The following is a 27478-nucleotide window of genomic DNA, read 5'->3' as shown; positions in this document are numbered from 1 at the left end:
TAACTAAAAACAGAACAAAGTCACTGTATCCAAGGATTCAAAAATAATTTAACCATCTAGATTTATTAACTAAACTCACAAATTCATGATGCAGAAACATTTTTAGGTAGATTAATAAAATAGAATATGGCATATGCCTTCAAAGTGTTTCTGAATTCAAGATGATTGGATCTTAGGCATTAGATGATGACCTTTCCCTTAGTATGACACACTGCTGCCTACTGTACAGAAGGTACTAAAAGGTTTAATAGGACAATTTGTAAGATTTAGAGGAGGAAAAACACCACCAACATTCAAAGAAGATTGCATCCCACTGTGAGCTATGATGGACTGGCAAATAATTCTACATTGATCTATACCTTTAATATATTTTTGAACTTAGGCAAAATATGGTGAAGAATTTTAGAGGCAGGTTAAAAAGTAGGGTTTGGCACTTCATCGAACATGAATTATACATGAAAGACTAGAAATGATAAGAAATTTGGGCTGACAAACTTATGCCAAATGAGAAAATGTGAAAAGACAATCATCGTTTTTACAGTAACAAACCTAATTCATCTTTTAAGTAAAATACTTGTTTGTGGACCTGCTACTGTTTAAATTATCATTATTAAAAGAAAAGCAAAAGTCAGGTTGGTGCAGCCTCAGTGCCAAAGCTGAGTTTTGTAGAAGCTGCCCGGAAGAACAGAAAGGAAAGCAAATGATAACAGTGGCATTGTTCATAGTCCCATGAGTTTTCCAACATTAAGCTAAAAACTCCTGTCACTCATCATATACATATCCTACTTCTTACATCTATTCTGACCACAGTTACATCTTTTCATAGTGGCTATTCAAACTTGACTTTATATAATGCCTTTGGTCTTTTAGGAAAACTCATGTAAACATACACACATATACACACACCACAGACACGGGGGAGGGGGAGTAAGAGAGGGAATAAAGAGAGAGATAAAGGGAATCTAAATTATTCAAATTACTAAAATTAATAAAAAAACATTGAGGAAAAAACATGTAGCTACCATCTAGAATTATTCTGTGCTACTGTTTGAGATTTGGTTAGGATGTGTTGAATAAAAGTATGTGTGTACCTAGATTTGTTCAGTGAAACCACATACTGAAGGAAGTACAAGAAATCAAGTATTTAACAGACTACTACACTTCCACAATTCTGCATTTATAATACCATGGATTTCTACTCCATATTTTATTAACATTAATTTCTCTTGCCTGAATAATAGAAATGTGAAAACTTTGCTAAATATTCCTTTAAAATTATGAGAACCATCTTATAAAAAAAGCACATTTAAAGGAGAATTATTATTTCACCTATTTCTGCACCTAATGATCATGATTAATTAAAAATTTCACAAATAAATTCATATGTGAGACATGGGAGAGTGAAAATAACATGAAATCTTACTTGGATCCATTTATCTGGAATTGCCATTGCTAGTCTGTAATCAAAACCACCTCCTCCCTGGGAAGTAGGAGAACAGAGAGCCGGCATTCCTGATACATCCTGAAACAAAATACAATACAATTATAAGTTCATATTATTCAAATTAATTTCCTGACAGCAAAGTCTAGATGAAGCTAAGGGGGGAAAGGCACAAATTTCTGAATATTTTAATGGCATGACTGTAAAAGTAAACATTCACATCTAAGTTCCCAATAAGACATTTTTTAATGTTTTCACATTAGCACAACTTTCATCCCAAAAGGCTTTTTACCCTTTCATTATATCACCTTGAGATGGGAAAAATAGTAAAGGTATTTTCAAAAATTGTTTACCCTTAGAAACGTTTTTCAAAAGCAAATTACCTACCATGTTAACCAAAGCAAAATTTATATAGCATATATCTTCTATACTTCTCTCTATATAGCCCTGTGAATACTAGCTCCGTAAGAAACGGAAAACACTGAATACATTAGCAGTAAAGAAATAAGATGGCTTCACTAAATTTAGTAGGATATACTGGAAAGGGTCACCGAGATCAGCCACTGGGTGTTTTCATTAGCAGACACAGAAACGAAGGCTCACTGAGGTGAAGGAATCTTGAGAGCGAGAGGGTCACTAATGGGGGAGTCATGGCTCAGACATCAGACATCTCCTGTTGACAGGGTGTTTCCTCCTATCATGATACCCTTAGAATACTGAGACGTAAATATTAATCTAATAGACAGCTGAGCTGAAAAATGGGCCAAAGGATACAGATGTAGCAGGAGATATTTCAGTAATAGCAACAGCAACATACAAGCTAAATATTGTCAAAGTCGGTATTAGATTTACAGAGAAATCCTTTACATCTGCTCAGTTCCTGTGGCCAGTCTCATTTACTCTTAATTACCTCTTCCTTAGACTGTATGTTTTCAAATGGAGTTTCTCCACTCCCAGTTTCTCTTTACAATAGCAGCAGCCTATGAGATAGCATGCTTGCATTTTTGTCCTGTAATAAAGTTCAATATCTAATAGCAGGAATATGAAATTCTTTAGCTAAAGATTCAATTAAGTCATCAGACATTAAGCATTCACCATACAAGTTACTACCCCATATTCTGTAAGATACATAGTGGAAGAAGTTGCTTCTGTTAACAAATGTGACCAAAGGGTCTTGCTAAGCAGCTAGCACCTCACACAAAGAAGGTACTTAATAAGAACATTCTGAAGGAAGGAAGGACTTACAGGTGTTGGGAGGTACACTATAAATAAGCTATCTTTATTTGATTTATCTGCATGCATAAATGAGGACATAAACACACACATCTACACTTACTGTGAAATGACAATACTTACCATTCCGTACATGACAACTGACATAAGCAGAGGAGGAACAGACTTACATCTTTCAACCAGTGTTCCTTAAATCTTTAAAGCTCTATATATGCTGTTGCCTTTAAAGTACATACTCTATACTCTGGCAGCTGGGCAGCGCTGGCACATGTATTTAATCCCAGCCCTTGGAAGACAGAGATAGATGGATACTCTCTAGGCTTGTGACCAGCTTTTCCACATGTGTCATCATTCAAACTCTTTGTTGGGAATTCTTACTAAAGGACATCAAGTTCTAAGATATTAGGTAGATAAAATGCTACAGTTTTGATTATCTCCTTGGCAAATTCTTCACACAGAAAAGCATGGGAAAAGAAATAGTTGACGTCTCTGGACTTGAAACTAATTTAATTCTTTCTTTTGGTAGACCAATATAAATAAATGGAAGATATCTTGGCATATGACCACTGGGAACTAAAATGCATTAGTATAATTCAATGTTTCCTCAAAGTTTTTCAAAACTCATGGTGGAAACAGAATGAATAAAGATAAACAAGGAAGACATTTTAAAGGCATATTTAGCAAAACAGAAGTGATGCCTTCACAGATACTGTAGATAGATATTTGGTTCAATTTGCTGTTGTAAAATGGGCTGAGATCTATTAAACATCACACTCCTTATTAGATGCTGAAGTTATAGACAAAATACTTTGAGAAGAGTTTTATTGTGATCAAATAATCTGGAATGATTTCTAGTGGCTGGGATTTAAGTTCAAGGTAACTTTGCATGAGAAAACAGTTATATAATCTGTTAAAGATAAAATATAAGAAAAACATGGATGTCAAATTTTTCACAACCCTTAAGTCAGAATCACAGGAAGCTATGAGTTATTCTGAGTTTTATTTAAAAAGTAAGGTGCTCATATTCACCCTTTTAAATTTAAAAGAAAAAAGGATAAATATAAAGGTAATATATTCCAACTATGATACATACATGTGTAATGATGCAGCATATAAGAATGGTTTTATTTTAAATGCAAACAAATCTAATTCATTAAAATCTAGAGAGTACTTCTGGCTACTGACCAAGAAGATAACTCACATAAAAAATGTTTCAACTGATAAAATAACTTTGTACAATGGTGAACAGTTCCTTTAAAAAGTTTTTGCTATAATTTTCATTAGTAATAAATTCATATTTCTACTATAGAAATTTATATAAAATTGCATCACACACTCAAATTTTACCAGTTTTTTTTTAAGTTCATAAAGATCAATTCTACATTTTGAAGAGACTCTCACTAGACAGAGAAATCACATATTGAAATTGAAGCAGTTTTCAATTCGACTAGAATAAATTGAAAGCACACCTTGCTTTTAAAATCAAGTAACATAAAGCGGGTTGAAGTCTGAGTTTCATTGGTAGAAACACTGATAATCGGACAAGAGCTCCCAAGATGATGGAACCACTTGAAATGGGTAGAGAGATCAATGTAACAATTTCAACTTTCATGTATTAAATAATTGCTTCTTCTTCTTCTCTATTCACATTTCATTTGTACTGTCATTAATTGTTTGTAGTAATTTGCCACATATATTATCTCTGCTTTGGACTGTCAGAAATATATTTGACAAAATAATTGTGATGTTGACAGATAAATTAAAATACCATTTTTAAGAAGCAAAATAAAATTTAAAGTATTTTTCTGTCATGAGCAATTCAGAACAAAGTATAATTATTAGCTGAGAACAGGTAGTGAAGTAGGCACCATGAATTATTACCATGTGTACTGTAGTTTTTGGACTTGTATAATAATACTATGTAAGAAGTATTTCAGGACTACCTTTTGAAAATACTCCCAAATTGACATTTAAAAGGCAAAAGTTCTAACAAAAATAAAATGGTTTTCTATCTAGAGCCTAACAATAGTGCTACATGAACTAGCTATTGTTTCTGAGAAATGACAGATAGAAAAATTATATAAAAAAAGCAAATTCTAGAAGGAAATTCACTCCAATAAATGGAATGCCAACAGGAAAAGGTTATAACTTAATGTCTTTTTGTTTGTTTGTTTGTTTATTTATTTATTTGCTTGCTTACTTATTTGTCGTTTCAATACAGGTTTTCTTTGTGTAAGTTGGCTGTCCTGGAATACACTCTGTAGACCAGGATGGCCTCAAAGCCACAGAGAGCCACCTGGATCTACCTCCCGAGTACTGGGATTAAAGGTGGGCACTCAGCATCCTGACTCTTCCTAAACATAAGATTAGCATCTTATATGCTCATAGCTATACTTCACATAAAAATTATTAGCATCCTAAATTCAATTTTAATAATAATTTCTACTTAAAAGACATAAAACCATGGGGGGTTGTATTAAATTGAAATTAGCACAAGCATTTAACAAACTTCTTAATTTACCACAGTTATCACCAAGAAGGGAATTGCCAATTATGCATATACCAAATTCTATCATCAGAGCACAGCTTTGGGACAGTTAATCATGAACTTTTAGTAATCATGAATAACTAGTGAACATTTAGCAGCCTGAGAGCAATAACTTAAACAAGAAAGGTAACCACATCAGAACACAAAATGTTTCAGTAAAGTGTGCAGGCAGTGATCCATGTCATCCCTAATGATTAAACCAATAAATGGATAGATATAGATAGAGATAATAGACAACAGATAACTAAATAAATAAATGATGGGCTGATAGACATACATTAATACTCACTTCTTACCATGGAAGATCTCAGGCAGAAGCACCTGTCCACTGACTAGGACATTTTACTTCCTAACCACTGGCATGTTCTTTCTAACAATTGAATAGTGATGAGCAATTACTGTAAATAATCTCCTACTAGGGAAACAGTGAATTCCAAATAATGTGCCAGACCATTATCGTGGTACAATTCCATTTTTGCAATTATTGATGACAGCTATTCAATTACTGTATGCTAGCAAAATATTCTATATTCACGAGAGTGAGACGGTGTTACATCACAAAGTCTTACCTCTGCTATTGTGATAGAATCTGGATGCAATGTGTGAGCCAAATGATTTGCCAACATGAGGTAAATCAGAGCATCTTCATCAACTTGTAATCCAAAATATTCATTATAGTCACCTGAAAAACCTTGACCTGATTAACAGGAAAAAAAAAAGGAATATAGTCTATAAATAGGTAATTCTTAAGTCTATGAAAACATAGCTCAAATTGTGAGGAATGCACACTGTCAGGAACTGTAATGAAGTTACTACCTGAAAATGTTCTAAAACCCCATATTCCTTTTCAATACTCAGAGATGAGAAAATCCTGCAACTCAATTTGTTTGAGAGAAACAAAACAAAGGCCTCTTTAAAGGTGTCATTTAATTCTAACTAAATTTTATAGCAGTGAAATGAGAAATGCAACTGAAATCAAATGCTAAACATCAAATTTCCAATACATTACTACCAAATCAGACAACAACAACAACAACAACAATAATAATAATAATGATGGTTCCGGGAACAGCAGCAGCAACAACAACAACAACAACAATAATAGTAGTAATAATAATAATAATAATAATAACAATGGTTCGGGGAACAGCCAGGCACAGGCAGTGAAGGGATCCAGAGGCCTAACACTCACAGCTGCACTGCTGGCTCTGGGCCTATGGGCAGATCCAGGAAGGATTCATTGCTTCTAAGTGTGTACCCACCCACAGGCTCAAAAAGAGTCTCAATCTTCTGGCCACATCATGGCTCTGGTGAAATAAGTGGGTCACAAACAAAACTGGTCATGAATGTGGGAAAGGCTCTGGGAGGGAGGAGTGACTGGTAGAAATAGAAGAAGAGAGCTGGGAAAGGAGCTTAATCAGAAGGTATTATGTGCACATATCAAAGAACATATTTATTCAATAAAAACATTCTTTCAATGCCAGTATTAGGTTCTAGTCGGTAACTCTGCAATAAACAAGAGTAAATTCAAAAAGCACTTTGAGACTGAACTATTATTTCTGTTAAAGGGGCTGTGATTTGTACAGTACAGATTGGCTATGATGGTGAATACATCAGCACCAAACTTCCTCCTGCCTCTTCTAAACCACTTCTTATTGTGGTCACATAAAGTATGGTCAGAATGATTGTATCATTCACCATGTATTCTTTTGACAATTTACTCTTACCTACATCAAATCAATACCAGTCTTTCCTCCGGATCCATTTACCTAAGTACTTTATTTTGACTCTTGATTTAGCATGTCCATTTGATGCCTTGTGGCATTAAAGGATAAGCTAATGAATAATTATAAAAGGCCACACCTCATGTTCTTTCACTTACAGACCTCAATAATAATTATCTGTCAATTTCTCCACTCTACTAACATCATTTATAATATGAAATGAATAAGTCATTCAGAGAAATACTTAAAAATTATTATTTTATTATCATTGTCAGGATATCCTGATGATAAACAGGTAAGGGTAGAAGACAGTTTCATGTACCAAGTCCTTCCATTCGAGCTTTGTTAATTCAGGCCATCAGGCTTGGACATGAAAAACATTTTTATCTGCTGACCCAAGATAATACTTACATATAGGTGTATAGTTTATATTCATTATCCCAGGCAAATTAATCACATCTATCCTTTGCACTGTTAGTGGAGCATGGGTGGAAGTTAGGGACAGCTGGTAGAGTGGCATAAAACAAAAAACTGAATTTACCTTTCAAATAAATTTTATACCATCAAAATAGTACAGACAACCATACTGACTATCCTGGATGGCCAAACATATGTCTTAAAATGGTAATATTGTATCCTTCAGCTAAAATTCCCCATTATCTACAGGTTCCTATCATTTACCCACCAAAACCAAAAGACACACTTTGTTTCTCTAGGAATTCTGAATATATTGTTTTGATAAATAGGCTAACATGAATTCAGACATATTTTCATTCATTAAATGAACTACTTTTTTTTCCTAGATCTCCTGATGAGTTCATCACAGGGTGTATTATATTGCATCTTCATGCTAATTACATCATCATATATTGTATGATCTAGCTGTCCATTTGCTTTGAAAGTTTAGGTTCTGTTTTTAACTTTTAAGTAATATGTTACTTAATATATACTATATATAAATAAAATGCATAATATTATATATATTAAGTGTAATATATATATATATATAATATATATTAACTCAAAATTATTTTCCTTGTAATTTTTGGCCTCTCTACTCATGAAATGTATTTTCTATAAATTTTTGTGCATTTCCTCAATACCTCAACCCCATGGGTTCTCCCTGACCTTCAATAGAGGCAGATTTAAATGATGATAGGGTGTAGGCCTCTCATTATGCTGTCTTTGTCTCCTCAAGGACAGCTTTTGTCTAACCTAGAGGACAGATAGAGGTGATGCTCAGTGTGTGACAGTTGTAACATTCTTCCCACAAGCAATGGCAGTGTCACAGCAAGCAGCAAGGCTCTTCCACCTCAGCTCCGTCCTCAGAAGACACTTTTCAAGACTTATTGTCTACACATGTCTCACTGTCTTTACTTTCTTATTGGTAACATGTAGCCACATAGGTTTTTGCACAATTTTTTATAAAAAATACATTTTTTTAAATACTATATTCTGATTAGGGTATCCACTCCCCCAACTCCTCTGAGATCCTCCTCATCTTCCCTCTTTCCAGATTCATCCCTTTCTGTCTCACTTTAGAAAACAAATAGGCATCTAAAGAAGAAGAATAAGATAAAACCAAAACAAATATTTTCGAATAGGACAAAACAAACAGAAGAAAAGGAGCAAAGAAAAAGCACAAGAAACTCATATAAACACAGATACAAATTTACATACACAGGTATCCTATGGAAAAAAAAATAGAAGTCATAATATATATGCAAAGGCTCTGTAAGGTTTTTTTTTAAAAAAAAAAAAAACATGCCCTGAAGACACATTATGAAACAAAGATTGCAATGAGTTGCACTCACAGTCTTTAACCTAGGAGTTATCTCCAATTCATAACCACTTGCAAATGAAAAGTTAGTTTTCCCCAATGGCGTCTCAATCGGGGCACAAACTACACATTAGGGTGACCCACATGGCCAACTGTAGATGGGGGAAAAGTGTATTTATATAGAATAAAATAAAGGCTGGGTTTGAGGGTCCGTAACAGAAAAATCTATCAATCTAAAGGACGGTTGAGAGACAAGAATTAGGAGCCGGAGATCAGTATAGATCAGTATAGCCTAACCAGCAAGACACAGTCTCAAAAAAACACAAAATAAAAGAAAACCAATTACTTCTGTCATGTTTTTAAGGAAGTAAAATTCTGAATCTAATTTTATGTAGCTTTCAAAATGATGGCCTGCTCTATTCTCCAATTTAATTTAAATCAAGTAAATGACACACATATTTTCTTAATGTATAATATAAAAATAAAGTTCTCATTTATTATTTTTGTATCTGGTTTAAGTGCTGAATATATACTTTAATATATCCTGAATGTGTTGTGGTAAATGGTTTTTTAAATTTACTTTTTAAATCCTTATATTAAGGATTCTTTACTCCTAAGATGTATTAAAAAGGGAAATGTATACTTTTGGTTTCCCTCTTATTAAATCATATCAGAAATGACTATACAAAGGGCAATAACAACAGACAATTAAAAGTGAAATGGCTAGGGATGGCCACGGATGTTTCTATAGAAAAACCCCAAATCTATATACAACTTAACAATGAAAAAATAAACTCATTCTTTACATCTAGAACATATCAAGTACCTACCCATCCCATGGTGATGGTATAGCATGGATGTAACTCCATCGAAACGGAACCCATCAAAGCAATATTCTTCCAGCCACCATCTTAAGTTCGACAGAAGAAATCTTAAAACTTCCCAGCTAAAATATTAGGCAAAAGCACAATTAGGTATAATGCAAACAGTGTTTTCCTTGGTTGTTACATATCACTTGTTCATAATATGGATTAGAATTACTTCTCTGTCTCAAGAAGCATGACATTCAAGAAACATACATAAACTATAGTGCTCTTTTATAGAAGTAAAAATAAAAGCCTAATTTTTAAAAACCCATGTATTTAATAAATCATAGCACACAGACCCCACATCCATCAAAACAGAAGGGTAAAGAACTATATTGCTCAATTAAAAATGCCACGTGAAGCCAGTCTATTTCGGGCAATTGAAGAGAGGGCAAAAACAATTAGTATTTTCTTCAGATGCAAAGCTATGGTTGAATTTTCTATCTTATTATAACTGTAGTTTTAAGACTTTAATACCTCATTTAGCTTAATGACAAAGATGTAATAGTGTATACAAGTCTTTAACACAGCACAAATTTATGTATTTTTAAACCTCCTTCATATTAAAGAACAATCTCACATAAGCAAAGATTAAGTCATCACAATCCACTCCAGAAGTATAACTCTCATCTCCAAGGGAAGATGAACGCTGTTGCTAATACCTGCTTGAAATAAGTTACCTTGAACTTTAAAATTTATTGATTTCTTGGAAAATATATGAAAGAAAAAAACTCTGAAGCATTAGCAAGGCAGCAACCATGAAAGAAACCCTGGAAGTTCCAGATGCTTATGTTAGGTAATTATGAAGGTGTACTCCAACAGTATTTAGTTAACACATTTCATTTATTTTATGAATATGTAAATATGGGTGAACTTGGAGTATGTAAACCCAAGTAGACGTTTGATGCAGATAGCAAGTGTAATTCTCAGTTGATGTTTCTATCTTATCTTTTGAGACCATGTTGAAGTTTGGGTGGCTGCGCCCTTTACATATTTGAATGTTTGGTCTCAGTTGGTAGAACTGTTTGGGAAGGGTTAGGGTGAGAGGCCTTCTTGGAGAAACTGTGTCATTGGAACAGGCATTGTGATTTCAAAAGCCCACATCATTCCAACTTAGCTCTGTCTGCCACCTGCTCCAATGCCATGCTCCCCCTCCTGATGGTCCATTTCGTGATGGCCATGGGTGGGAACACTGTGAGCCCCAAATTAAACACTTCCATTTATAAGCTGTCTCGATCATGGTGTTTAATCACAGGAATTTAGGAGTAACTAAGAAATGTAGGATATCTCACTGACCATGGAACTAGCTGCCTGGATAAACTACCTAGCCAGCAAGGACCAGGGAGTCCTTCTAACTGTGCTTACCTTGGGATGAGAAGACAAACACACACTGTCAATCTTTGAATGCTGGGGATGAACACAGACCCTCATACTTACTCAGCAAACACCTTATTGGCCAAACCAGCTCTCTAACCCCTATCATTTAAGAAAGATACTCACATTTTAAAAACAGAGTGCAACACAAAGAGATATGTTACTAATGTACAATAATCAAATATTATGTATAATAATTTCTAGGTATACTTTCCTGGTGCTTTTTTTAAATTAGTAAACTTTAGTTTGGAGATGTTTTAGATTTATAGCAAACTAGAAAGGAGCTATGTAAAAACTGCCTGATATGTCCTCTTTACCAATACATGACACAGGAGTTTTAAAAGAAGGTTCAATTCTATATGAAAATTTGAAAAGACTTGAATAGGTAACAATTTTCCATGTCAATAACAGTTTGAAAACAAGTTTTTTCATAATCATGCATACCTTTTCAATAATGTTCCATAGTTACACATACTTTCCTTTTGTTAAAAGACTTATTTATATGTATGGGTGCGTGTGTGCGCATGTGTGCATGTGTGCGTACGTGCGTGCATGTGTGTGTGTGTGTGTGTGTGTGTGTGTGTGTGTGTGTGTGAGTGTGTGCATGTTGCTGCCATGCACATAAAGGAGAGGAAAAGACTTCAGATTTCCCAGAACTGGAGACTTTGTGAGATATAGGCTTGCTATGTGAGATGCACACCTTGGTTCTCATGACTGCAGAGCAAGTGATCTGACACATTGAGCCATGTCTCAGGCCACATTTTCTCTCTGGAAAGTCAACTAAATGTACGTTTTTAGTACCCCAGGGTAGAAAGAATATTTTTTTCAGTGACAAATGTATAAAACCATAAACAAGACTATACAAACTGTCCTTAGGCCTTATCTGGCATTCTCTATTCTTTATTTGTAGGGGGTAGAAAGTATTTTATATTTTTTTAAAGGTTTAATTTGTCCAGACATAGCAAATGCCTTCTAGGTCTTCCTAGTGGTTGGCACTCTAATTTTCTAATGCTGTATATTTCTTACTTATTTACATGATTGGTTTATACTAATGAACACAAATTTTACATAGTATAAACATTACACACTAAATACTTTCTAGGTGGTAAACAGATTCATATAAAAAGAGCATTCTAACAACTGTGAAGCTAAAAGAAAACTGAACATATGATATTGTATATCAGAGACAAACCTAAGAGGGAAACAATATTAATGCATTCACTGAAGAGAAAGCATTTTTCTGTCATGTTTTTAACTAAGAACAGAAGTAATAAAAAGTATCACTGATTCCTATTGCTATAATAGTTCACCTATTCTTCTCTTGACCAAAATGAGCAATAAAATTCTTTAACACATGAAAAGAATAGCAACAGCTGGGTGTGATGGTGTGCAAAATATTTTATTTGCATGGATGAAAAAAAAGAAAACATGGTCTGTGATACTCCAAACTACACAAATGACAACTGAGCATCTACTAAGAAACTTGTAAATGGTAAATTTTATACTGTAGATTTCTAAAGTACTCTTAATCTGGAGCAATACAAAAATGAGTTTTAAATTCTAAGAGATAAAGCCAAAAGGATCATCATATATCTGAAAAGCGTGAATGAAATTTGTATTGGCATTAAAATATTGTCGGTATCCTTTAACATTCACTGGTAAAGTAGAATTTTGTATCTCCTACAAGATGACCGAAAAGAAAGAAGATGCAGAGCAACCAAACACACAAAGTTTACTTTTCTAAAAGACATGTAAAAAAATAGGCTCAGGAGAAAAATCTCAGACTAAAAAATATAAAGTTAGAACAGCAAATGAAAGGTAAACAGTTAAGTTTCTGGAGAGCACTAGATAGCACAGTTTATAAAGTGCTTTTGCTAAGCAAGCAGGAAGAGGTGGGCTCAATACCAGAACCAATGTTAAATAGACAGGCACTATGGCACATGATTGGAATCCTGGAGGATGGGATCCCTATGTCTCGGCACACAGCCAGCTCCTCTCTACATCAGCAACTATAGGACAGTTTGATATCCTGCCTCAAAATAAATAATAAATAAATAGAAAAGATGAGAGACATGCGAACAGGAACACATAAAGTTTACTTCAAACCAATACATGCACATATAGACATGCAATCATTCCACCAGTGAACACACATACACACACACACACACACAAAGAGAGAGAGAGAGAGAACACAAGACAGACAAATAGACAAATAGATCATTACATTTCCGTTAAATAGGTTCAACTAGATTATTATGTTGTTAACACTAGATTAATACAAGATTACTAATTGTTAGTATTATGTTATTAGGAGCAATTAAGCCAAAATAATTAACTTTGTATGACTAACACTTTATAAATATCTAGCCATTGCTGCATATGGAAAAAGGAGAAACCAGAGTAAGTTACAAAAGACATGCAAACTTATAAAGAATGTTCCATTACTGTGGTTCAGCAATTGTGTGTTATCACCTTAAGATGACACATGCAGACAATGTAGCTGACTGTGAACTCAGTGGGTTGATGTTGCAAAGCTGATCACACTGTGAACCCAAGATCACCCTTGGGTCAAGAGGCAGATCCAAGAACTCGTTGACAAGAAGTAGCCATAGAGATTGAGGAGTCAGGAAAATGGGAAGAAAAGGCACTGGGAGTAGTGAGATGGGACTATGAATGTGGCAGCTTTTTGGGTTTGGGATGACAAAAGTGGATCTCTTTCTGAGAGGCTGGCTAAGGAGGAAGGTCAGCTGGTTGCTCCTCAGCCTCTCTCAGTTTGCAGCGTTTCACTCCAGCATCTGATTCACAAGTGGTAAAATCGTAAGACTGAAATTTAGTTTACAACCAACAGACTGGGGAAAGAAACTATTATTTGAAGTATTATGATTATATTCCTGTCAGTAAATCTGGGAATTATTGAGAACTTCCCAGATGGACAATCAGAAAAATAATGTTAACTCTATAAAACAGGTACAGAAGCACATGTATTTGAATGTACAGAATATAGAATTAAAAAAAAAAAGTTATATCATGGAGTGCTATCATGGTACCAGGAAGGTGGTGTAGCTTTTTGTTTGTCTGTTTGGCTTAAATATACATACATTCAATTTGGTGTACACAATGTATTAGCTTATTACATAAATACATTATCTCAGTTCTCTGAACTCAAATTGCAAGAGAACTGATTCAGGGGCTCTCAAGGCCACCTGCAAAGTTCAGAGAACCACCAGGGAATGTCAATAGAAGATTTAGGATATATGTACACTTATGGGTAACCATGATATGTATATATAAACATATATAATATAGTCAGCAGGGGAAAGATTTGCATGGCATCATTTGAGTCAAGTCAAAACCAAGTCTATACAGGCTGGGACCAACAACCACAGTACGTATCAGAGTCTAGATTTCCATACAAAAGCAGGTGTTGAACATAACCACGGTGCACAATGAATATACCGAAAGTGAATGTTGGCCGGGTGGTGTCAGCACATGTCTTTAATCCCAGCATTCAGGAAGCAGAGGCAGGCGGATCTCTGTGAATTCGAGACCAGCCTGGTCTACAGCCTCCAGAGCCACAGAGAAACCCTGCCTTGAAAAGCCAAGAAAGGAAGAAAGGAAGGAAGGAAGGAAGAAAGGAAGGAAGGAAGGAAGGAAGGAAGGAAGGAAGGAAGGAAGGAGACTGTTAGCATTCCTGGAAATAGTAAAAACTATCCATGACTAGGTAATCATAAAATAATTAGTGTTACTATTGTGGGGTGAAAAAGCAAACATAATTTTAATGTCATTTTATTTTAAATTATGCAGGCTTCGAGATGAACCAAAGGAAGCTTAAAAATCCAGGTGAAGTATGATGTCATTGACATGGGCAGGGAAAACATTAATGTTATACATGAATGGTTTAATTTGTGGAATCTAAAATCTGGTATTTTTAGTGTACCACTAGAACAACCTTACATGAGTATGTTATAAATCAAAATAAAGATTTCTGAAGGATGGCTAATGCCATGTGTTAGAAACTTTAAATTTAGTGTTAAGGAATTCTATTTTTCATCTTTCTGATGTAGAGAGGAAGAGGAGTCATGGTATATTCCAATCTCTGACCAAACAGGAAATGCTGCATATGTGTTCTCTAGCTATATAAAGAACTCGGTCCTCTTAACTGAATGGTTACCTTGGGTAAAGAATAAAAAATGTCTGGCTAATGGGATGATAAAAAATTCAATTGACTGTTTCTACCTCAAAATGTCATGAAACAGCTCATAACTTAGTTGATATATCTAGCTGACTAGAAGCCCATAAAAATATAAAGCAGAATTTATCGAGGCAGTATTGTTTTGGAGTGTGACAACATATAAGGTCAGCCATTTATTTTCAGATTATTGTCTTGATATAATCCATTTAACCAACCTCTAATAAGACCTGTCTGAAAGCTAATGTCTGATCCATTGAGAAATCTAGGTGGTAGCATTTAGACTGTAATGCCATAAGGACCTCAGTGGCCACCATGAAAACACTGGAGAAGCAGCCACATAGAGCAAACTATTTGCGCATATATTAAGGTCAAATAATACCTACACTTATTTGTGTCACATACCTCAATTTCACTTAAATAAAGCATAAACATGGTTTTAACTGCTGGTCAGTGGTGGCACATGCCTCCAGAGCCACAGAGAAACCCTGCCTTGAAAAGCCAAGAAAGGAAGGAAGGAAGGAAGGAAGGAAGGAAGGAAGGAAGGAAGGAAGGAAGGAAGAAGACTGTTAGCATTCCTGGAAATAGTAAAAACTTACATAAATTTACATGTGCTAACATACTAGCCCAGGGTTAGTCCTGCCAGCAGCTGTTTTTCTAGACAACAATCCTAACTATAAATTATGTAATCTTTTTATATACTGCCGGTCAGTGGTGGCACATGCTTTTAATCCCAGTACTCAGGAGGCAGAGGCAGGAGGATCTTTGTGAGTTCACGTATAGGCTGCAATGTGACACACAGAAACCCTGTCTGAAAATAAAACAAAACAAAAAAAAAAAAAAAAGAAAGAAAAATATACAGAAACATAGTTACAATTCTTGTTAATTACGAGCCACTAAAATGTTAAAGTCATAGGTGTCTTGCATTTAAAATGAACACATAGATGAGTGTGTGTGTGTGTGTGTGTGTGTATACATACATACATACATACATACATACATACATACATATATATGAATCCCCAGCAATCAAAGTAATCAGAACTCTAATTGGTAGAAATAGTGAGTCTCTACTCAAGTAATGAGATTTGTTAAGGAAATTTTTGTCATGCACAAATAAGATTTTTCCAAAATATCTGTAAACTCAAAATTGTTGATTGTCTCGCAGTCTGCCAATAAACTTTATAATGAAATAAAACACAGCCAAATTTTCTTGGCAAGCAAGTGTAATCAGATATAATGACATTTATGTAATGAAATAACATTTTGTAATTCAAATCTATTTGCCTAATTTTCTATTTATTTGCGGTCCAGAATAATGTCTGAAATTTTCAAATAAGCAACTTGGGTCAACAGATGTTATTAAATGAGCTAATGTTATATACTAATAAATATAAACTATTACTAAACAATGACTGAATCACAAAAACACCAAGAAAAGTAGCACATTCCTCTTAGCTGTTCATTGGGCAATGTAGCTGTACAGCTATTAAAGAATTAATCACAAATGCATGAAACAAAATCCTTGATGTTCTGATTTGTGTTTCTATTCAGGCAACCACATAGACTTGGAGAAAATAGGTTCTCTGAGCTCATTTTGCTTTCTTTTTCATAATATAATATATTATTAATTATTTGGGAATTGTATACATGCACACAGTATATTTTAATAGTATTTATCCAGTATCCCCCATACAATTTCTCTCAGATCCAAATTCCACCCTACAACTCCTCTCAGCTTCCTGTTAATTAATTCTCTAAAACATAGCACATTTTAATTAAGTGAATACATTGATGAATTTTTGCTTATGCTGTAAACTATAAATTTAGACAACTAAGAGAAAAACATGGCATGACCATACTGTCTTAATATATATGCAATGCTAAGACTGTATATTATAGACTTTGGAAATGAAGCACTTAAACTAAATGATGACTGAAGATTTCTAACTTGTATTTATTATCTTGGCTTTATTATGATATAGGCTAGCATAGTGTTTAGTTAGATTATATTCAGTGAGCCCTGACAATTTCTTCTTAGGCCTAGCTAATAATATATAGCATCAAAAAAGATTTTATTTAAGTAATCTGAAGTGAAAAGTGTTTGCCAGTTGTTGAAACAGGTTTCAACTATATAAGCCTGACTGACATGAACGTGCCCTGTATACAAGGCTGGACAAGAGTTCACAGAGATCTGCCTGCCTCTGCGTCCCTAATGTTCTAAGTAATCATGTGTGCCACCACACTTGGAATGCAGGTATACCTTAACAAATAAAGAAACAATACAGAATAACATAGTGTTAGATTTGTGACCTAAATGCTTCCATTTACACCTATGTTAAACAACTTGAAAAATTTCAAGTCTGATTTTTCTCTAATGTAGAATATATTGTGTGCCCCAAGAAGATTTTTCTTCTTCAGTGTATGCTTGTGTATGTTCTGCACACATAGTGTGTAAACATGTTTGTGTATACATGTACACTTTACATGCACCTATTAAAATATGGTAAAGGAGCAATGGTGTGATGCGCAGGATAAGTGAAAGTTACTGGCCTGATAGAAAGACACAGTACGATTCAACAGACTAAGCATTCTTCTATGAGTGCCCAGAGTGGTAAAGTAATTCATGTATTTTTATACACTTGGGTTTACACTGATTCCTGCCATTTACATTCCTAACAAAGTTTGTTGCCAAAGGTACTTTTTCAAGATATCTTAGTTTCTAAAATAGACTGGTATGAGGTCGACAGATGGCTTAGTTGGTAAAGTGCTTGCTGAGCAAGCATGAGGTCCTGAGTTCAGGTTCAAGGCAGCCATGTAGAGAGCCAGGAGCAAAGGCACACAGGTACAACATGAGTGAGGAGGGCAGACAGGAGGGTCCCTGGGACATAGTGCACAGCGGGTCTAGCTTAGCAGGTGATCTCCAGGTTCTGCGAGATTACCAGCCTCAAAAAAGTGGGCAATGAAGAAACACACTGTAAGAAACCAATCCCTGTCCTCTGGCCTTTACAGTCATGTATACACATGTGCACACACCTATAAACACTTCTGCATCCTCTCACACAAGCATACATAAACACATGTACCGCATACACATGCACACACAAACATGCACAGCATCTACATATACATACATACACACAAACATGCATAAACACATGCACACACACACGAATAAACACATGTACCTGTATACACATGCTTGCACAAAACACATATAAACACATGTACCTCACACACACACATGCATAAACACACACAAACACACACACACAAGCACCTGAACACACATGCACTCACAGACACACCAAGTATCAGAATTATCTTCCATGTTTCTCCTATTATATCTCTATACACATCCGCGAACAACCACCATAAATGTTTTCACAATCCTGCACATCATGCCCCTGCAAGGCAATATTTAGGTATGTCCCAGTATCCTTACCCATGACTGTGTTGTGGGAGGAATCACTTTTGTATGATGTTTATATTAATTTAAACCAACTATATCTAACAATTAATTAATCGTGCACAAGGAAATTGTTTTAAAAATGGATGGAAAAATAAAAAGCTTTTGAAAACAAAACCTTACCTCAGAAATAGAAAGAAAAAAGAAAGCAAGTTAAATTTCTTTACACTTTACATAGGCAGACATAGATGAAAAGGAAATTACATACAACAAAACTCCTTGGCTCCTGAAAGAAATCAACATGAACAAGAAGCATTGTATGAGGGGAAAGTATCTTTGATATGGTGACATAGATTTAGAGTACAAACATTGTGAAAAAAAAACTGAGTGAGAAATTAAAAAATTTGAGTGAAAAATTACCTTCTTTTCTAAAATTCCTTTAGGGATCTTTTACACCAATTTTACCACTAGCAAAATTAAAATCACTATATTTTTTACTAATCTTATTTCCTCATTAATGCATTCATTTTTAAATTAGAAGTTTAAACACATATGGGAATTCAGGAAGAAACACATTGCAATTAAAAAACAGACTAGTATGTCTAGGCCATAGTAAGAGTTCACACTGGCCTGCATGTATATCCTACATTGGGATAAGAAGGCTTATGATTAAATATTGAACATTTCCTCAACTGTTGCATGAGTCTCTAGTGAGGACAACAAAAGAAAGGAGCCCTGAAACATCAGTATCCTTGAGGAATCGTCAGCTTCTTTTTGTTTGTTTCATTTATAAATTTTGCATTTGCACATTGCTGCCTAGATTTTCAAAGAGTTCTGCAATGATTAATTTAACAAATCATCCATATTGATCAAATATTATCAAGAACTTTTGCATGCGTATGATTTATATATAAAGGATAGATTCACGGACAAAACAAAACTTCCAGCATTCTGGAATTATGATAATGCAAAAATGGACAAGTGTCAACAAAATAAATTCTACATTAAAAATATAGCCATGAAACTTGGGTTCTTTATTCCATGAACATATGAAAATATATGGAAACAATGGTGTACTTTTTTTAAGTTAATTTCATCTGGTTGTATAAAATTAAAACAGTGATATATAATAAATGTTTACTAAATACTACACTTTGTAATGAGTGTTTCACATTATTAATTATGAAATTCCAAGAACAACTCTCAGGAGCACAAATCAGGACAAGGGTCAGGAAACTTCTCTCGTATGGGCAAGAAATAAGCAACCTAGGCATTATGGGTCATTGTAGGTCTTCATTTACAACAAAATGAACTAGCTCTGTTGTCACCAAATAAAAGAGGTCACAGTCAACATGTAAGGTATCAAGTATTGTTGAATTTCAAAATAAAAATTTTTTATAAATAAAAACAACAGCCAGATGTGGCCCAGGGGCCATATAATTTAGTCCCCAGGCAACACCAATGTATTAATTGTGTTAGTAGCCATATTTACTTTTCATATGGTCACATATCTAGATTATGATGAAATAAGAATTCAAACTCAGATCTCTTATCATATAAGTGGTTGAAAACCTTCAAATATAGCCTGGAAGAAGAGATTTAATAGTAAAACATGCATAGATGTATTCTGAAATAAAAATGGACTATTTATAATGAATAAATCAGTACATTATAAAAAAGCATTATGATACTAGACACACAGTCCTAACAAGAGGAACTTTACATTCCTCAGTATACAGGGCCATATGGTTAAATGCAGAAGGGAATTTCAGAAATTCACTATCTTTACGGATCTATTTTCTTCGAGCGCCATAGCATGTTGAGAGAGAGAGAGAAAGAGAGAGAGAGAGAAAGTGTGTGTGTGTATTGCATACGAGGTGTTACATGTTGTCATCTGTATCAGTTGCTTTTCCACTGACATAACCAAGAAGGCTTAGAGACTGTTAAAGAATGTATGCCTTATTTTGGACTTTTGGATCCAGAAAATAAGAGTTCATTTCCATCACAATATGGAAGCATGACAGTAACACCAGCCTGGGTTCGTAGCCCAGCTGATAGTTCACATTTGAAACAGCAAACAGCAAACAGAACACTAGAACCATCAAAGCTTAGCCCTAGTCACATATTTTCATAGACAGACCACACTTCCTAAATATACTAGAACAGTGTCACCAACTGGAGACCAAGATGCCTGGAAATATGGGGGATATCTAATCAAATCGCCTATCATCTATGTCCTGGTTCTTTGCAAATGTGCAATGCATGTCCAGGTTGAGACAATGGTCTATACCTGGCCCATGCATGCCTATCAAACTAAACACACTCACATATATCTTAAAATAAACTCCAGTTAACAGGCTTGGAAACAGGGTCCATGCTGATCTACTGTTCATACTTTGACACGATCTTAGCCACTAAGCATTGTCTGGTCTGTTTTCTGGTCTGAAGTATCATGGGGCTTCTCTCTCCTACAGATACCAATCCAGCTATTACTTTGGCTAGGATTCTCAGCATTTATGACAGTCACACTCTAATATCAATCATATTTCATGCTACCTATATCTATGTGCACTTCATTTTCTACCAACCACAAGCTTCCCCTTATAATTCATCACTTATGTGATACTACGGCTATTTTCTACTTAACAACCCATTCCCTTTGATAGAGCAATTGTGTGCCATTACATAACTGGCTCTAAAAACTGATTTATTACAGATCTTCTTTCTAGTAATAAATCTCTGCTACCATCGTACAGCTATTGCATTTTGCTCATGGTTGTTTAATCCCAGGATACAACAGAGCACCTGTTACTTAGACAACACAGGAGATATCTGCAAACTGAAGAAATGGCCAGATGAGCAGGACTAGAAATCACACCTCCATCATCCCCATTATAAAACTCCATTCAACACTGACCTTTCTGGATCTATGCATTTTAGTTTGGAGAATTAAATGTGCCTAAACAAACACACACACACACACACACACACACACACACACACACACACACACACACACACGCATGCACACACAAAAGAAAAAGGAAAATAAGAGCTGTTCATATCTCACACATTGAAGACATATTTGAAACTCATAGTTCCTTCATATTTTATTCCAAATGAAAGAATCCAAGTTTTGTTTTGCTTGTTTTTTCTTTTGTATTTAGATCATTATGATCTATTGTTATTCTAATGAGGAGAAATGCTATTTTGCATTAAAACAGTATTATAATGTACACTAGAATTTTATTACTTTTCTTTAATTTTCATAATTTAAGTAATTATATAAACTTAAGTATTTTTATCTTCAGCTTACTTGATAAATAAATGTTTGTTCATAGAAGTTTTTCAAAATGTATGCTCAGCTTAAAAATCATATTCCTCTAATTTATTTTTATTACCTCTTCAGTCCCCTTAACAACATATGCTATTTTTACTAAAATTAATTCTTATCCCTAAAAATTCAACAAATTTCACAGTGGTTGTTAGATATCAGCACTTCCCTAGTCATACAAGCATCCAGAGGGTTTTCTGTTTCTGTCTTCGTCATTCTTACATGAAACCACTGTTTTCAGGACTGGAGAACACTGATCAAACCATTGGGCTTCTGGTCCCATAGGCACTGATTATGGCCAGGCAAGTTAGCCCAAGGAAGGAAAGCAGATGGAGGTGTTATGAAGTAAAATCCTCTGGTGCTTCTTGAACATAAAACTCATATTAATGAATACTTTGAGAATGTAAATTGTAATTGCTATTATGTGATTACAAGAGATATTCAAGAAAGCTCCTTATGGAGGAGAGTGAGATGGCTCAATAGGTCAAGAAACAAGCTGATTTTGAAGGCCTGAATTCAATTGCAAGCCTCATTGAAGAAGACAAAGCCTCATTCTTACAAAAGGTCCTCTGACCTCCACATGCCAGCAGTGGTACGTGATTGCCTTTCTGAGCCACATACATAATATGAATCAATTAAATGGTGTTTTAAAAGAGAACCACTTATTCAAAAACTCATGTCTTTCCTCCTTTGGGACATGTTCTCCCAGGCTACACTGTCAACAGTTTTTGCAAGCTTCACTAAAGGTCAGTGGTTAGTTTTGTCATATTTGCTGTTTTTTTCATTGACATGATGTAAGAAATGTCACTGGGGAACACTTCAAACTCCTCCACACCATGAATTCCAAACAACATACAAGATGAAATAATCATCAGAGTCACAACATTTCTTAACTTGCTAATGTGACTCTCCTCTCTCACTGGAGATGGGATGCTAGAATGAAGAAACATAGAAAACTACCATGGACAGAGGGCCCAGAACATATCAGGAGCTTTTTCCATGAAGTTTATACCTCATTTGCTCACTAGACTAGGGAAGCAGGTAGGGGAGTACTTTACATCAACCCTCATAAGTCCTCTAACTGAGCAGGGAAATTAATTTGAAATATGAAAACAGGAGATGATTACACATATTTCAATGAAACAAAAGTCTTCATAATGACATAAAGATCCAAAGAACCAGCTTTTAAATATTTATGAGCTAGGGTTGAAAAGAATGGTAGTTGTAAAATACAATAAACAGAGAAACAAAGGAAAATGAGATTTATTTCATGAATGCATATAAGTGTGAGGGCAGGAGTTCAACTTCATGTGTTATATTTTAGGCATCTGTGTGTGTGTGTGTGTGTGTGTGTGTGTGTACATGTGTGCAACAATGAACCTGTGTGCACATGCATGTAGAGACCAGAAGCTGGAATGGATGTCTTTCTATATTTTACTTAATTGTTTGAGATAAGATTTTGCACTAAACCTGATGATGATATAATCAGGCTGGATAACTGACTATAAGAACCCTAGATCTTGTCACCTCCACTAGATATAATATTGCAGATTTGTGCCATAATATCTAGATTGTATACAGTTTCCAGGATCCAAACATAGGTCATTATGTTTGTGTGGCAACTGCTTTTCACATAATAGGTTATTCTTGGCATGGTAGATTTGACATAATTCTGCAGCTCCATTCTTTAACCCTAAGAACAATGCTTTCCTTGTACCAACTGGGAGTTGTATATTGTGAAGAATCAAAGGGCGGTAACTATTTTAGAATGTCCTTATGAACAACGTCATCATATGGCAAGACGGAATATTGTGCATTGGTGTGTCCTAGATGACTTTAACGGAATATATATATATATATATATATATATATATATATATATATTAGAACAAGAGATTTTATGTTAACAAGAAATTCTATCTCCCAGAATAACAGGATAGATAAAGTTGGTGACAATGGTCCACTTCCATCTGACCTGCACTTCAGCACGTCCTGAGACAGAAATGTACTGGAGATGAGAACCTGCACATGCCTGCATCATGTGAATCATAATTTTTAAATTTTATTTCCTAATTGTTTCTTTCATTTTATTTTGCTTTCCTATTTGGCCCTAATTTTGCCAGTTAGCTGAAACTTAGCAAAGTAAACAAAGTTCTATATATACCACAGGAAATTCCTGGACTTAGCGCAATCCCCCCTAACCTTGCCCTTCACGGAACCTTCTTAACATGCGTCTGCTTTTAATTTACAAGTTATCTTTATAATGCATCCATTGTTGATGTTGTGAGCTGATAGTGGATAAACCTATTCAGAAAGAGTTAAACCATCTGGATGCATTAATTAAACTGTTATAGGCTGTGAACACACAAACTGCTCACAGTAGAGCCTCAGATATATCATATTTGGTATTCTCACTTGTCACTAACGTTAAAATGTGATTCCAAATCATTCATAGCCAGTTCAACAAGGAATCAAAGAAAGGGGACATTAAAATGTTGTTAATGATACAAATGTGAGAAGATATGAAAACAAGTACATAAGTAGAAATATTCAGAAAATAATGCTTACACACAAAAATAAGAATTAGCAATGTGCAGTATAAACTGCTCTCACAATTCCCTGATTTTTTTTTTCAGACAAATTGACTTAAAATTTACCGCAGTAGCAGTTTCATGGCAGCAAAAGCAACCCATGCTGCTTGTTCCTGCCCCATCCTGCCCATCCAAGGACACAACCATCTGACCTGCCCATCCAAGGACACAACAATCTGACCTTTCACTTGGTATGGTAATCAAAGAATCACTTCATTACCCTTTGTTTTGTAGAATTTGCTAGTCTTTGGCAATAGTTTGAAAATAAACCAAAGTGTGTGTGGTTTTTTTTTTTTTTAAGATTAAAGAGGAGAATACCCATTTTATATATATATGTATTATATATATATATATATATATATATTACATTTGGCTTTCATAATTTATAAATACTTCACAAGGAAACATAATCCTTTGAGGTTTCATGAGGTTATTCATGCAAGAAAAATGATTCTGATAAACAGGGTTTTATATATTTTTCGAATGTGGCTTGAGAGGCAAATATGTGGTGGTGGCCCAGAGACCTCAAAAATATTTTCACATCAGAACGGTGTCTAGAAACAAAAACTACTAGGTCTCTGAAGCTGCACGACTTGCTGATAAAAGCCATGTTAGCAGGTGGCTGTCCATGAAAAGATCCCTGCTCTTCAGTTGCTGTCACTGCGTTCTAAGGCATGTCAGAAGTGATCCGATGGCTTTCAAGTTCAGTGTTATAACTTGGAAGCACCGACAAGACCACAATTTTAACTCCTTAACAACAAGAAAGTGGTGTGTTTTCTGCTTCTCTATCCAGAACCTCCTTCACTGACTGAGGCACCAGAGGTAATCTAGTGACTGTCCCAAAGAATCCAACTTAAATGATTGATTTAACTATTTCTAAGCACACTGGGCTTTGCAAAAGTAAAAAATAGTCTTTACATTACTCTCAATGACAATTATAATATATCATTGTTAAAGGATGACTTCTCCCATATAATTGTACACACTGTATATAGGAGACAGGTCATTACAAAATGTAAGCACAGTGCAGACAGTATAATACTCTCGTACATTAAGTATAAAATAACAAGCCTTAGCATAACTGGACAATGGCTAAGAAATTCCTAATTAAAATATGACAGTCAGACTTCATCTGGTATATTGTACACATTAAACATCTGATAGAAAAGGAAGACAGACAAATGCAAATTTGTTACAAATAGAAAATCATGAATACATAATGCAACAAGGAAAAGACAATTGAGGGAAAATGAAAATTTTCTGGAAATAGAAGACAACCCAGACAATAATTCTGAAACACATACAATAATTGTAACAGGTGATTAGATCTCTGTTACAAACTTCCACAGTCAACATGCTGACAGATACTCAATGTAAAACTGAATTTTATCATGTACAGATTTGCCCAAATATGGGAAAGAGCTAACTCAAGATGAGTTTCAGTCTATTGAAAGTAATCATGGATAAGGTAAATTAGAGAGGACTAGACTTAACTATGCCATTGAGGACCTTTCAAAGTCTTGAATCTGAATTCTGTAGAATGAAACAGCACTTAGACTGATGGAGTATTTCACAGAAATAAATTGCATGGACTAAGTAATAACTGAAGGTTACATAAGATATAATTTATAAATGCTTTTTCAGTGGAATATTAGAAAATACTTAAATTACAGAAATACTGTGAGAAATCGGAATTATCAAAATCGAAATATATGAAGGAACTTATAAAACTAAATCAATAAAGTAACATTTTGAGAACAAATAACTTGCATTATGACTAGGAAAAGCAAACAGCATCACTTGTCTTAATGAGATATGCTTGTTCATTCTGAAGCAGCAAACTCTAGATTAATTCAAATTTCAAGAATTCAAAAACCAAGAAGACTAACCTCCTATGACCATAAAACTCTTGGCATGTTAACAGGGCTGTCACTTAAACATTGTTAAATCATCTGTTGAAGCCAAAACCTCTTGGAACTAAAATAAAGTTACTTCCTGTATAAACATGAGGGTCCCAATTATGTCTGCAGTGTGTAACCTGTATGATCATGGCCAGCACATGCTGGCTTCACATTTTACAAAGTCAACTCATGACTTCTGTTGAGTTAATATGTATAAAAAAAAAAAAAAATGGAAATCTAAAGTGGAGGCTTGTCTGCCTGCAATCCCTGACTGTTGTGGCTTCTTTAGGGAGAGACCACGCCTCTTCCAGTACCACACAACTGTACTGCAGCCTGAGCTGCAAGGGACAGGTGAGGATTTCAATTTCAGAATTCTGACTTCTGTCCCATCAAGTCTTCTTGAACAACACTCAATTTTGCCTTGAAACTCTATCTGCGTACACATCAATGCTGGGGCAATGCTCAATCAATCTTTCTCCTTCAAATAAACACATCGGTGACAAGGCCTTCTGCTATATCTACTTACTATGAATACAGATAGAGAAATTAAAATTACTAACTGCTAATGGAACAATGATGGTGTGGTTATCTAATGAACTGAAGTAAACCACTACATTGCTTATTCCTGAATTTAAGTTTATATTGTGGTGTTTTCATATTAATATAAATTCTAAATTGTAATAATCGTGGCACTTCATATAATGATCCATTAAAAAAATAGGATGACAGAATGAATTTTACAAATCATCCAATATGTAATTCATCATTTTAAGGGGCATGGGTAAGAAAAAACAACAAAACTGTGGCTGAATATGACATTAAATAAAATTGCAAGGCAAATAACCATAAACATAATTATTTAAGAATTATCCACTAGGTTACAAAGAGTCATATTTAAAATTCTGTAGGGACTTAATTAAAATAGAGTTATCACTTTCCAAACATGATCAAGAGAAGTAAACTTGGCTTTGTGTGTTTATTTTGACATTTTAAAATGCAGTTTAATGTGAGAAAGGAAAATAACACATTATATTTAGAATAAAGTATTTTTCATTTTGCTCCTTTTCAATGGGTCTCTTTGGGAA

General features: G+C 34.7%; 1 protein-coding gene across 1 annotated transcript in view; it reads right to left on the bottom strand.

Annotated features, from left to right (window-relative positions):
* The window catches only part of Gbe1 (1,4-alpha-glucan branching enzyme 1), a 215415-nt gene that overhangs the window by 57413 nt on the left and 130524 nt on the right, over positions 1 to 27478 (bottom strand). Inside the window, exons 8-10 of the mRNA XM_051191744.1 lie at positions 9557 to 9672; positions 5792 to 5919; positions 1424 to 1522 (exon numbers count right to left, since the gene is read on the bottom strand). Of these exons, the coding sequence (XP_051047701.1) occupies positions 1424 to 1522; positions 5792 to 5919; positions 9557 to 9672 (343 nt within the window). The remainder of the gene's footprint in view (positions 1 to 1423; positions 1523 to 5791; positions 5920 to 9556; positions 9673 to 27478) is intronic.

Source organism: Phodopus roborovskii, unplaced genomic scaffold (assembly GCF_943737965.1).
Source record: "Phodopus roborovskii unplaced genomic scaffold, PHOROB, whole genome shotgun sequence".
In the NCBI taxonomy this organism is placed as follows: Eukaryota; Metazoa; Chordata; class Mammalia; order Rodentia; family Cricetidae; genus Phodopus; species Phodopus roborovskii.
This window is presented reverse-complemented; position numbering and strand designations above follow the sequence as displayed.